The sequence below is a fragment of the Thamnophis elegans genome, chromosome 5, assembly GCF_009769535.1.
Source record: "Thamnophis elegans isolate rThaEle1 chromosome 5, rThaEle1.pri, whole genome shotgun sequence".
NCBI lineage: Eukaryota > Metazoa > Chordata > Lepidosauria > Squamata > Colubridae > Thamnophis > Thamnophis elegans.
In genome coordinates this window covers 11,747,093-11,761,756 of record NC_045545.1, presented here as the reverse complement: position 1 = coordinate 11,761,756, position 14,664 = coordinate 11,747,093, and the positions used below count along the sequence as shown (strand labels likewise).

The 14,664-nt window shown below is 38.3% G+C and overlaps 1 protein-coding gene across 1 annotated transcript in view; it reads right to left on the bottom strand.

Annotated features, from left to right (window-relative positions):
- AGL (amylo-alpha-1, 6-glucosidase, 4-alpha-glucanotransferase) overlaps positions 1-14,664 on the bottom strand; it is a 60,930-nt gene that overhangs the window by 34,006 nt on the left and 12,260 nt on the right. Inside the window, 9 exon segments of the mRNA XM_032219047.1 lie at positions 381-520; positions 1,198-1,362; positions 3,156-3,259; positions 5,418-5,581; positions 6,742-6,865; positions 9,555-9,742; positions 11,592-11,731; positions 13,586-13,683; positions 13,792-13,894. Of these exon segments, the coding sequence (XP_032074938.1) occupies positions 381-520; positions 1,198-1,362; positions 3,156-3,259; positions 5,418-5,581; positions 6,742-6,865; positions 9,555-9,742; positions 11,592-11,731; positions 13,586-13,683; positions 13,792-13,894 (1,226 nt within the window).

Below are 14,664 nucleotides of genomic sequence, written 5' to 3'. Positions count from 1 at the left end.
ATTTAGCAATGGAAATTCTGGGGCCAATTCAGAGGTGGTATTCTGCGAGTTCTTCCTGGTTCGGGCAAACCGATAGTGGCGGCAGCAGGAGGCTCCGCCCACCCACCCAGATCTCATCACAGACACACTCCGCACATGCGCAGAAGCGCTGCACGTGATGTGAGCGCTCCGGTTCCATGCCTGGCCCAAATGTGGTCGTAAGAAAAGGACTAACTGTTCCTGACAGATGGTTCATTTATTCCAAGCGCTCTAGAAAGAAGGCTCATACCAAATAATAGGGCCAAACATTAATACTGCCCGACAATATTGTGCCAACTGCTGGGCTTGCTGGAAGGACAGGTGATAAATAGAAACACCTGCTTGGGGATTGATAAGGTTACCTGGAATACACATTTGGGGAACGTCTTGACTATAGAAGGAAGTCTTAGGGTTTCTGAAAGCTGTTCGAGAAACAGCCACAACGGACTGGTGTGTATTAGGGCAATGCCTGGTCACAGCCACAATATCTTCATCAACTGGTCTACGAGACCTAAACATGTATTTTGAGAAAAAAAAAATAAGATGATGGATATATTTTAAATTAATACTGCTCATATTACAATTCTCATTTAGGGCATCTTAGGGCAAGTGTCACAATTTTTAGAATCTATGAACAAGAGGACATTGAAAGAGAGAAAGTTAGTGAGATTACCCAATCAGAAGAAATATTCATATACTTGGTTAATCAGTAACCTCATTTTGGATTTTAACTTTAAACGAACATTTAGAATCTCATTCCTTTTAACCAAGATCATAAGAATTATCTTTCATATAACTTGTTCCTAGTCATGGAAAAGCCAGTTACAGGCTTTCAAATAAATAAAATAATCATAATTCATTCAACGTTAATAATCTATTTCTTGATTTTCTTTCCTCGTAGCTGGAAAAAAAATTGGCAAAGCACAAAGCCAAATAAATGAGGATTCTGGTTTCCAGTCATGATTGCAATAAGTGAATCAGTAGACAAGTAATTGTGGATTTAAATTATTTTGCTGCTAATAATGAACTATGGTATATTCTTAACATAAATCTACCCATCTCATTAAGCTGACAACTACTTTATGATTCAGTCCACTATATGCAACAAGACATCAAGCCATGGTGCCTGGCTCAACTTTTTCCAGTATGCCGTCTCTCTCAACCACAATACAAGCTGACCCAGTTCTTGCCTGATTAAAACCTTTAGCTCCCAGCTCTTGGTGTAATCTGTTCATAGCTAGCCTTCCTGCTATAATTCCAGTCTTGAAATTAACTTCACCGGGCTTTAACTGTGTTGCTGCTGGATTCCACTTTGCATAAAATCTTTCTCAGTGCCACGGATATCTGCCAATAAATAGAAAAAAATAGCAATTCATCATTTTCCCCCATGCTCAAACAACTTCTACAGACCATATTGTACGCGTTTCAATATCTAAAACTTTTCTATATCGCTTCTTATAATTTAAAAGACAATTACCGGTACATTTTTTTTAAAAAAAAAAGTTCAGGTGAAAGTCAGGAGCTTTAACGTATGTCAACATATATCCGAACTCACAACCTAAATGCTGGAGATGTGATTGTGCTGATGCTACGTATTATCATATGGTGGACTTTTAAAAAGGTCAAAGCATTTTGGATAAAAATATGGTGGATTATGCAAAATATTTTTAAAAAGAGAATAAAGTTTACTCCTCGGTTATTCTTGTTAGGTATAATTACAGACTGTACAGTTATAGAGGACCAATTTGATTCTGAATTTAACAATGGCAGCAAGACTGTTGGTGGTGCAGTATTGGAAGAAGGAAGAATTGCCTACTATTCAAGAATGGACATTAAAAGTAACAAACTTAGCAGAGATGGCCAAAATATCAGCATATCTTAAGGACCATTCAGATGAGAAATACAAGCTGGAATGGAGAAGATGGATTGACTATTCAAAATAAATATGGGACTAAGAAACTCCAGATAGCTTATGAATAATGAACAAGGAATGTTACAACTTATCTAAAGTTAACTTTACAAAAGGGGAGTTAAAGTACAACGAGGGATGATGCTAAAGTTAGTTAGTTTATTTTAGTATATGGTTCTTAAATGTTTATACCCTGTATTTGCCTCTGGGAGGTTGGGGGGTGGGGGTGGGAGGGGATGTGGGGTGGGGTGGGGGGAGGGAAGGTATATATTGTAAAACTCTTTAAAACTTTCAATAATAAAAAACATGTCAAAAATGTTTCTAAGCATTTCAATAAAAATTGCTTTTGCTTGACATTGACAATTTGAATGCTAATTATTTCACTCTGAAGAATGGCCATCTGCCCATGACTTTGGACTGATCAAAATACGAAGTGCTGATGCATTAGAATGAACTCTCTATGGAGTCCTTGGTGGTCTCTGAGCTTGGGTGTTTTCTTGGAGAATGTAGTCCGATGTCTAATGTTGCTTTCATTAGAGCTGTGGTGGCGCAGTGGTTAGAGTGCAGTACTGCAGGCCACTTCAGCTGACTGCTATCTGCAGTTCGGCGGTTCAAATCTCACCAGCTCAAGGTTGACTCAAGCCTTCCATCCTTCCGAGGTTGGTGAAATGATGACGCAGACTGTGGGGGCGATATGCTGACTTTGTAAACCGCTTAGAGAGGGCTGAAAGCCCTATGAAGCGGTATATAAGTCTAACTGCTATTGCTATTGATCCTCACTGGCTCAAGACTGACTCAGCCTTCCATCTTTCTGGGGTTGGTGAAATGAGGACCCAGATTGTTGGGGGCAATATGCTGACTCTGTAAACTGCTTACAGAGGTTTGTAAAGCACTGTGAAGCGGTATATAAGTCTAAGCGGTATCGTTATAACTAAACCAAGTAACATTATCAAATGTTTTATTTTTCATGTACCTATAACTTAGGCACAGGACCAACATTCTGACTTGTCTATGAATAGGTCATGAGTGAAGCTTGTAGGATTGGTGAAACAATCTGAGTGAGGAAGACCAATTAAAATAAGGATCCCTACCTGCTGTACTAAAGCTTGAGAAACGTCAGGAGTAATTCTATGCACACGACAATAATATAAACAGGATATTATTGGAACCTACATCAACACCACTTGATCATCCCAACATGTACAAGGAGTGCACTGTTTAAAAACACACCTGATGTGGCACTAGTTCATCGTACCCTCTGGTGCTTCCTGTAGCACAGCAGGCCATGGAAACGATTGTTGAGCTGGGAAGGGCATCGTAAGCCGATCGATGCTAGCAATAAGAAATAGGGATACAAAGTGAAAGCAGTTCTGAATTCCAGCAAATCCTTCTTTCTGCTCTATACCCTGTGCTCCATCCCGGGACATTTCCTTAAGATCTTCACGACACTTGGGAGTAGAAGGAATCCCATAACAATAACGTCAACATACGCTGATCATGAATAACAGGATTTAATCCAATGCATTTAAGAATGTGGGTTGAGAATGGCTGCCATATATAAAAAAGTGAGGTGAGGTAATTTATGTTCATAACCACATGTCATCCAGCACAGCATGGAAAATAACCCAACTTGATATCCTAAAGTTCCCTCAATCCTTTGCCTTAGGTAGCATGCTTGCTAGGGGATGGGAGCTGATGTCCAGATTATTTACGTGTAATTTTACTAGTGCTGATTTATAAATTTGGCTCACAGGGGAAGTACCCAGTGGAATGCAGGAGTAAGGTAATAGCCTCTGACTTTCATATATCTCATTCAGATGAGATTTAAGTCGCACTATTTTCTGCTTCAGTTCACATGATATATCCTATTTATATGCAAAATAAGGAAGATAAACTCTTTAAGCCCTGGTTCACAGAAAATTGTGTTTGTTGGAAATCTAGAATCAACAAGGCAATCTATTCCGGCTCCAAATCAATTAAGAAATACACAGCTAGACCATTTTCACCTGTCCAGATTCTGTTCGGGGGAGGGGGGGGGAAATAATCAGCAAAACAGATGTCTGCATTGTTTATTTGCTATAAGCAGGAATTCCTTCCTATGGAAAAAGCTCACAGGCTATTAAAAAAAAAGAATTAGGAATCAGAAAGAAGGCTAAAGCAAAACTTCTTACCTAGATTTCTAGGTAAAAAATAAACTTTCATTCATTGGTCCTGTACTTAGAGCAAACTATTTGGATATGTGGTAACTCCAGTAACACACAGCTTATTAAAACAGAAAGAGGCAAGAACCCCAGGAAAAAAGCGCAATACACTACTAGAGAGAGGGATGCCATGGATAAGTGCTGGAAATGTGTGCAGGCTGTTGGGTACATGCTACAAAACATGAGTGTCTGGGCACTCAGGGTAGACATGCATTACAGAGTGTGGACAAATACTACGGACATGAGATATCTGGAATCTCATACTCCATAGTGGAGAAAAAGTGGTGCAAATGAAAGCCCACATTGAATTTGTTTATGGGACGCTGGCAGGGAAGGTCACAGATAGAGAACATATGATTGCATCTAAGCCTTCCATCACACTGCCCAATATTTAACCTTTAAGTGTGAGCTGGTTGTCAAGAACCCAAATTGTAACCACATCTGGATCCTCTAAAGGCCAGAACTTTGTGGACTGGTCATGGGTACCACTCGTTTAATGCTATTCTAACTTTGAAAGATTGTTTGAACGAGTCTTGATAACCTCAGGACTATTTATGTGTATTTGTATTTGTGTGGTTTTTTTTTAGTTTAATTTGCATTCACATTAAATCATAATTTTTAGTATAAAATTAAAAAACAATTCATATTAAAATGGGATTATGTATTTATTACGGAGTCAAAACATGGATTATACTACTCGATGCATATCATTTATGAGATCTTTAAAGTTACACCTTGAACAACTACAAAGAAAGAGAAGAAAGGGGGGTAGGAAGGAGGGAGGAAAGGAGGGAGGGAAGCAAGGAGGGAAGGAAGGAGAGAAGAAAGGAGGGAAGGAAGGAGGGAAGGAAGGAGAGAAGGAGAGAAGAAAGGAGGGAAGGAAGGAGGGAATGTAGGAGAGAAGGAAGGGGGGAAGGAAGGAGGGAAGGAAGGGGGAAACGAAGGAGAGAAGGAGAAAAGAAAGGAGGGAAGGAAGGAAGGAAGGAGGGAAGGAAGGAAGGAGGGAAGGAAGGAGGGAAGGAAGGAGGGATAACAATTAAACAATTGTAGTCAAATGGAGGTATAATGATGGTAATATGTATAAATATGTGAGTTAAATACTTCAGTAATATGAATTATGCTTGATGACTGTGGAAGAGATGCACGAAAGTCTTTTGAAACCAACTGATACACTTTCTACAGTATGTAAAAAAAGGAAGATTTTATGTGTTGTGTTTGTTTTGAAAAAAATAAAAATAAAAAAAATAAAAAATAAAAAAAATAGAAAGCTTTACACTGCCAATGCTCACCTGAATTGGACATTCATTATCATGTGTTATGTCCATGAAGAGTGCATGTGCGATAGCAGGTGTTAAAGGCCTCAAACGTGGCTGGACGAAAGATCCAACAGGTTCTCCACCAAAGCGGTAGACTAACCTGCCCTCCTCGTGGCTATTGTAGGCACTCATTGCTTCTGTATAACAACAAAACCAACCACCTTTCAATGAGCTTTGGTTGTTAAGATTCATTCATCAGAACAGGAAATTTTCAGAACTTATTAAGTCATGTTAATATTCACTCTGGCCATAAATACCAATTTGTAAGCACAGCCAACAACATGAAACATGTATTCCACAAGTCATATGGAAGCTCTGCTTTCCTTGAGTCCCAAAACATGCACAAACCAACACCTATTCAAGTCAGTACATGCTATGCTTATTATTTTCCTAGCTAAAGGATTTAAAGAACAATAATGTATCTTTTTGATGGAATTTTCACTCTGGTAGTGATTGAAGACTCGATGCACACTACCTTGAAGTTAGAATCTATGGGTATTGGAATGATAAAAGAGACATTTGAGTAAGCCTTGTAGTCTAACATGGTTGTATTTATCAAACCCAACTATCATGTAGTTTAATACACCTCAAAAGCAATGTAGACAGTCTCTTGGTCATCTTAATCAAATAATTGATAATGTGTCACATCCCTCCTATTTCCTATCCTATCAAGGATTTAGAAATGTCAACACAAAGTTTAAATGTGGTTAATTCTATATCTCTTGAGTTATTTATAAAAATAATAAAGGCAGGATAAAAAACAGATGAATGAATGAATGAATGAAAGAATGAATGAAATGAATACATACAGTACATACATACTTAAGCAGGCTTTGCCTTTTTCAAGCCTTTGTTAATAGTGAATGTGGCATAGTTCCAATATATCCTAACTACTATAACATGTTTTATAAACCATGTTAAAGTAATGCCTTACAATCTGTGAATATAGACAAGTATCTGACCTAACCAACTACCTTAATGCTTATCTTTTAGCCATGTTTAGGGAGATAAAGCACGTCACATCTGCACCAACCCAGATATATAATATATGTTGTTCATATGAGATGTAATACAACATTTATACAAAGTTTCATTATTCATTATTTTGTTGAGCTATGAAAAGTGGTCATCGCTACTTCAACCTTTTAATTTTCACCTATAATTATGATGAAACAATACTATCACATGTTTATAAAAGAGGAATGCAAACAAAAATGTATGCTGTTCATGTTATTCACTCACAGGAAATCATGCATAGTAAAAGACTAAATAAAACAGCAATTTAAAGCAAGCCTACCTCTTATTAAAGAACTAATGCCCAATTTATTCACAAAGATATTGTCCAGCTCTTCACTTCCAGTGAACAGTTCAGCCACTATATACAAGTTGGGCCGTAATTTTCTAGCTGTGTCCATCATATACTGCAAGAAGCATAGCCAAGAAAGCCACAGATAGGGAAATGCAGAACAGCAGGAAAAAAAAGAATGCAAAGCTAGGCATGGATTTGGAGAGCAGGGAAAAACGCCATGCGGCAAAACCAAATTAGGAAGCCAAACGTTTAAAGAACCAAAAAGGTTCAGTTATGAAGATTCAAGAAAATGAGCCCAAGACAAAGAATGAAGAATGAGATGGAAGAGGAAAACCAAAAGGAGAGAGAGGGAAAGGTGTTTGAAATTGGCCAAGGGTACAAGAATAAATACAAATGAAAAGACAAAATTAGTTCCACGTAGAGATTTTGACTTTATTATAAACACAGCAACTCTACAACAAACCTTTCAAGCATTTTATTTTTTTAAGGGTACCTCTAATCAGACTGGTAATTCCTAGGCGGTTGACAAAGACATTGTCAATGACCTCGCTGCCAGTGAAGAGTTCAGCTATCACATAAAGATTAGGTCTGACCGACCTGGCTGCTGCCAGCATTTCCTATAGATTGTAACACATTTTTTAAAAAGTGCCTTCTTATAGTAAGACCTTTTCTGACAAATATAGGACTTCCATTCTACTATTCTCTAATGACTATGGTTTCCATAATAATACATAAAAAAACTTAAATTAAAACGGGAAGAATGATAGAGACATCATTCTGCATGGCACGACAAAATCGCGGTCCACTAAAGCGCGCCCGATTAAAGCGCGTACCTGACGTCATCAGCAGCGCGACAAATAAAATTAAAATTAAATTAAATTAAAATTAAAATAAAATTAAAGCAAGCCGATTCACATAAAGGTAAGGGTTAGGTTTAGGATTAGGGTTAGGTTTAGGTTAAGGGTTAGCGTTAGGTTAAGGGTTAGGTTTAGGGTTAGGCTTAGGGTTAGGTTTAGGGTTAGGTTTGGGGGGGTTAGGTTTAGAGTTAATTTTAAATTTACCGCTCACAGCGTGCTGTTTTCGTCGCACTGTGATGACGTCACGTACGCGCTTTCGTCGAGCGCGCTTTAGTCTACCGCGGTTTTGTGGTGGAACCATCATTCTGTACATAATTTTTGGATTCAAACAGTGCAGTGCAGATAGCCCTCACTTAACAACACTGATCCAGTGCTTGTTAAAACTTGTGACAGCACTGTACAAATAGTACTGATGACCCATCTTTGAAGTTTCAACTATTCCAGTGTCCCTCAGTCATGTGATTACAATTGGCGATGTTCCCTGCCAGCTTCCTTCAATGGGAAAGCTGAAAGGAGTGATCACATGAGGTCCTTGCTTAATGACCTGCAGTGATTCACTATTTGATGGTAACCGGACACTTCCAGATCTGCCATTGCTAAGTGAGGCAATCATGCAATGTTGTTTTTTCCATTGCTTAGCAACAGAAACTCCAGGACCATTTAATGTCATTAAGGAGGACTACCTGTATGGTACAATATAGTATTCTAGCTATGTTTAAAGTTAACCAGGCTTTTTAGAACCATAATTTGCATGCCAAGGTCAAATTCTGCTTAACCTTAATCCTAGTTAGTATTGAAATGAATATTTTCATTAAATAACTTGCAATTGAACCCTACTTCTTCATAAAAAAAACAAAAAACTCAGGCACAGCATCCCTATTTATTCCGACAATAACTCGATAAACTGAGAGTGATAAACCAACATCATCTATTAAGGCAGGGGTGTCAAACTCTCGTTGTCACATTAACATCATGTGACACATCGGGGCTTTTCTCCCCTTCACTAAATCAAGTGTGGTTGCGGCCAGTGCATGACACATTCGGCCCACGGTCCGGGAGTTTGACATCCCTGTTCTAAGCTGTGGTGGCACAGAGGTTAGAATGCAGTATTGCAGGCTAGCTCTGCCCACTGCTAGGAGTTTGATCCTCACCGGCTCAAGGTTGACTCAGCCTTCCATCCTTCTGAGCTCAGTAAAATGAGGACCCAGTTTGTTGGGGGCAATATGCTGACTCTGTAAACTGCTTAGAGAAGGCTGTAAAGCACAATGAAATGGTATACAAGTCAAAGTGCGATTGCTATTCAGTGAAAACAGTACCTGGGTTTCCCTACTCTAATACTGAAAGCAGAGTTCTTCAGATGTTTCAATGTATTGCTACACACCATGCCGGCTTTGACTGAAGGCTAATGAAGTTGAGGACAGTTGAGGCTATCTTCCACTGTTCTAACTTTGCTTCATGGGGAGGGGGGAAACATTAAATCATGAATAAAAGCAAATCATGTGAAGAAGATTGTACGGGCAAAAAAGAAGCAATTCCATCTATGGTACAGTTTGCACATGAGAAAGTGAAGCTGCTGAAGTCAGATTAGTTTTACTTATCTTACAATAAACTGCTTTCAATAGCATTTTATCAGGGTAAATCCAAGATTTTAAGTATATCCAAACAGGTTATTTTTCTCCTGGCCTAATATTACACTAGATTCAGATTCTTTTATCCAAAAATGGGAGGATTTTTTTTACAATGATACCAACATAGCTGAAGTGGCATTTTATTGTAGGATCACAATGATGTGTCAGATTAAACTACTGTCTGCAATACAAATCTAATAACCATAGCTTACCTTACAAGATTACTAAGACAGATGTCAAAGTTATCATCTCCATCCATTATGACTATATTTTCCTAATATCATCAATAACTATGTATAAATGCATTTTTCTATACCTCAGCCACATGAAGAGGAGTAGAGTGGCAATTGTCAAGACGCACTCCATGGAAATATTTGGCAGTAATTTCAGTATATTTTTTCATGTGAGCCCATAGATATGGGCAGTCTTCTGGTTTATTCCCATATCGCAGCTTGACGCTATCACCCCAGCAAATAAGTTCTCTTCTAAGATAGACATTTGAACCTATATAAATGAAAATCTAATTTAGGGTACAATACAGCAATTGTGGTTTCAATATTCTTACTCATTTTAGGTTATTATTTGAATTTACTTTTAATTTACCAAAAATTACAATTGCAATAATAAAAATTAACAGTCCCTTCAAATAATATCTTAGAACTTAATTTTTTTGCTTGTTTTGCTCACAAAATTCTTAAAAATTTAAACAAACTTTTGTAAATCCAATATAGAAAAAATTAGCCCTTTTAATTATAGACATCGGTACTGGGCAGGCAGAAAAAAGGGAGACCAGTAGTCTTTCAAAATCAATTCAACTGATACATAAATTACAAAAGATATAGAATTAAATGCAATGCATTGTCATCAAAAAGTCTCTGAAGTACCAACCTAAAATCTCATATTTTTTGGTAAATTATGCTTGAAAAATTGATATGCACAAAATAACCCTACTCACTTAGGCCTTTTATGTACTCATGGTTTTTTATGTCCCAACATCAAATTGATGCCCCAGGATGAAATATTACTTCATTAAAATTCAACTGCTATCCCAAAATTACAATTTTCTTACATTTGTTAGAAACTAGTTATGATGATTTGGAAAATCATCTTACATTAGATCTGGACATTTTATTTTTACAGGAACATCTTTTTAGTAAGAAAGATAACCTAAAGACAAGATACTGCATGTATTTTACTTCTCATTTTCCTTGTCCACAAATAAAATCCTCAATTCATTTTATTAAGAATTTACCATTCAACTTGGTTAAAATGATATCATTCCTAAATGTTTCCCATGCTTATTTTAACCTAAAATCATTTGAACTTTGATGCATTTTGATTATAATTCATTTTCTTCAATGTTAGGTGGATTTGCAGCTGTCCTATAAATCTATTTCAAAATTAAATATATAACACCTTTTACTGCTATTAGAAATATTAATAGAAATATTTTCGAGAAAAGACTAACTCAACCCAAGAATTATTTGTAAGTGTACTCTGTTGCTATGCTGAGACTAACTTATGCTTTAAGTGGATTTTCTGTAGTAAGCAAATGCTTACAAAGCCTTTTTTTGACCTTTCAACTCTATATTTCTATATCCAAAATAAAGATATTTTTAAATGACTCTTTTGGATTTTGCAATAGCACTAAATATGTAATTAGAACATCCAAAGTTAATATGTGTATTTTATTTACGAAAATCTGGCAACATGCAATTCCCTGTGGAGTTTCTTAAATTTTTACATCATGATATACAATATATACCAGGGGTATCAAACTTGATTTAATTGAGGGCTGCATCAGGGTTGTGTTTGACCTTGGGGGGATGGGCGTGGCCAGGGTGGGCATGGCCAGCTCAATGTCACTGTCGGAGGGGGGGGTAATGGTAGCCCAAGCACTCTGGCAGCAAAAACGGGGTCCCGAGCTCTGTTTCCATGTACGACAGACCTTCTGCCAGTGAAAATGGAACTCGGGAAGGCCATGAGTGGCGCTCTTGAGCTCTGTTTTTGCTGGCAGAGGCAAGATGGGCCAGACCTTCACTGTTTCCAGGTCGGCTCCATGGGCCAGATCTAAGCACCCCGTGGGCTGGATCTGGCCCATGGGCCTTGAGTTTGACACCCCTGATATATACAGTATTTGTATTTCTATTAATTTACCTGCAAAGCATTGTCACCCAAAAGTCTCTGAAATACCAACCCAAATGTACAGTAAGGAACGTGTAGAACTGAAATTCATCAATCCTTAGCATATTAAACCATTTAAACTAAACCACGGATGAAGGCTATTTGAAAAACTATGCTTTATTCAAGTACTTCAAGTTGTTCAATTAACAAAGAAAGGTTACACACAAACCTGGTTCAGCAAAATTTTTCAGAGGATCATCTCCCATCACCCAACCATTGAAGGCCATAAAATAACTTGCTTTGTCAGGCTGGTGCATCATAACTTCCTCCTCCTCCAGGGTTAGGTCTTTAAATGGGTAGGTAAAGTACCTGCGCGAGCAATAATGAAGTGGATACTGATAAATGGCTGATAAATTTCTTCAAGAGGAATAATTACATTCATAATATTGCAAGAATACAGAAATACTGTTTTTTGAAAATGAACTAGAATATAAAACCAAGGTTTAAAGCTAAATTAAGATTATGGCTTGCTTTAAATCTGATAATCCTTGCTTAGAAGAAAGTATGGTTAATTAGAGAAATATGGGCTTAATTACTGGTTAAGGAGGAATAGATCTTCTCTTTGGCTGCCCCTACCCACTGGAACAGATTGTATGAAATCTGTATGTTTTATACAAGACTCTGGAGTAGAATGCTTGTGATGGGCTTATGATATGGATTTGTACAGTAGTCTTCAACTTGCAACCATTCATTTAGAGACTGTTCGAAGTTACAACAGCACTGAAAAAAGTGACTTATGACCATTTTTCACACTTATAACCATTACTGCATCCCCATGGCCATGTGATCAAAATTCAGATGCTTGGCAACTGGTTTCAGTGTCCTAGGGTCATGTGATCATCTTTTGCATCTTTCTGATAAGCAAAGTCGATGCCAGATTCACTTAACAGCTGTGGTCCCAACTTAATCACTGCAGTGATTCACTTAACACACTGTAGCAAGAAAGTCGTAAAATGGGGCACAGCTCAATTAACAACTGACTTGCTTAGCAACAGAAATTTTGGGCTCAATTGTGGACATAACTCAAGGACTACTTGTAACATGTTGTATAATTGCTTGATTTTATTTTCTTTTAAATCTGTATTCATTAAATTGGTACACGTAACCTAGAATTGCTATGGTGATTAAGCAATTTTATAGATGGGTTAAATTAATAAATGAATTGCATACTTCTTTACAATTCATATCAGTGGTGGGTTACGACTGGTACACCCTGGTACGGGCGTACCGGTGCCTGCCGGGAGCACAGGGTACCGTTCCGGTATGGTGCTCCGGACGGCCCACCCACCCTCATCGGTATTTGAGCTCTTTGGTGCTTCCGCGCACGGAGTGTATGGCGTCTGTGCGACGCTCTGTCGAGCAGCTGGAGGGTCGTGGAGGTGTCACGAAGCATCGCAGGCGGTAAGGATGCATGGACGTGGTGTGTGTGTGCTTGCATGTTCTGCGCGTGTTCATGTGGTGGATGCCGGGCCCCATTGCACCATACCGGTTGCACCGGGATCCGGAACCCATCACTGATTTATATATATATCCTAAGTAAAAAGGGTTCCACCACAAAACCGCGTTCAACTACAACGCGCTCGACGAAACCGCGTAGCTGACGTCATCAACAGGGCGACAACAGTGTGGAGACAGAAGCACGCTGTAAACACTAAACCTAAAATTAACCCCTAAACCTAACCCCCCTAAACCTAATCCTAAACCTAACCCTTAACTTAACCCTAAACCTAACCCTTAACCTAACCCTAAACCTAATCCTAACCCTTAACCTAACCCTAAACCTAACCCTAAACCTAACCCTAAACCTAACCCTAAACCTAACCCTAAACCTAACCCTAAACCTAACCCTAAACCTAACCCTTACCTTAAGTTGAATCGGCTTGCTTTCAAAGTGCTATTTAAAGTGCCCTTCTTTCTCCCCGCTCGCTGTTGTCGCCCTGTTGATGACATCAGCGACGTGGTTTAATCTGGCGCGGCTTAGTCGAGCGCGGTTTTGTCATGCCACAAGTAAAAAGAACCCCAATCTTTTTTATGTTTGTACCATAATTACATTATCAAGCTTTCCTTTTAATGGAGCACAAACAATTCTTATATAACCTCATACAGAAAAAGATGCATTTAAAAATACTATACATGTTATTTAAAATAGAGAAGGTACAATACCCCGTAACCAATGGATATTTTCTGGTAATAGCACCAAGCTTAGGACCATGATCAGCCAGTCGTTCGTAGCTCACTGTTGCCAAAACACAGTTGATAGCCTGGAAGCCATTAAAAGGTTAATACAGTCAGGATTTAAGTGTTCAGCACAAGTATGGAATAAAGATTATACAAGCTACGTTGGTCACATGAACCATGATTGTTACAACCTGCTCCTGATGGTAATTTGTTTGTCGGAACTTTTCATCATTTAGCTCTTCAATTCTTTTCCGGAGCCAGTTGCAACACTCTTCTATTGCAGCTGGTCCATTGCTAAAAAACACACACACACACACAAACGAAAGCGACTACTTTTAGAACAAGTAAAAATGTGAGTTTAATGTATGTATAATCAGGAAGGAAACTGATATATTCTGACTTGACACACATTTTAACTTTTATATTAAGCATGCTTCTTAATGTAAACTATAGTCTTAAAGGTGTTTGCAATATATTGTAATTTTTTTTTAAAAAAAACCCTATTTTTCCATTAAATATAGATAGACCAAGGACAGGCCGGTTCCACCACAAAACCGCAGACGACAAAATCATGCTCGACGAAAGCGCGTACGTGACGTCATCACAGCGCGACGAAAACATCGCGCTGTGATCGATAAATGTAAAAATAAAGCGAAAACCTTACCCTAACCCCCCCAAACCTAACCCTAAACCTAACCCTAAACCTAACCCTTAACCTAACCCTAAATCTAACCCTAAACCTAACCCTTAACCTAACGCTAAACCTAACGCTAACCCTTAACCTAACGCTAAACGTAACCCTAACGCTCTAAACCTAACCCTAACCCTTAACCTAACCCTAAACCTAACCCTTACCTTTATGTGAATCGGCTTGCTTTAATTTTATTTTTATTTCAATTTTTAATTTTTTTCGTCGTGCTGTGATGATGTCAAATGCGCGCTTTCGTCGAGCGCGCTTTTGTGGACCACAGTTTTGACGGGTCACAGGACAGGCCAATAGACCTGTGAATACTGAACAGCAGTAAAAAGCTTCTTCATAGAAACTGAAGTTTTAAGAGGAAAGC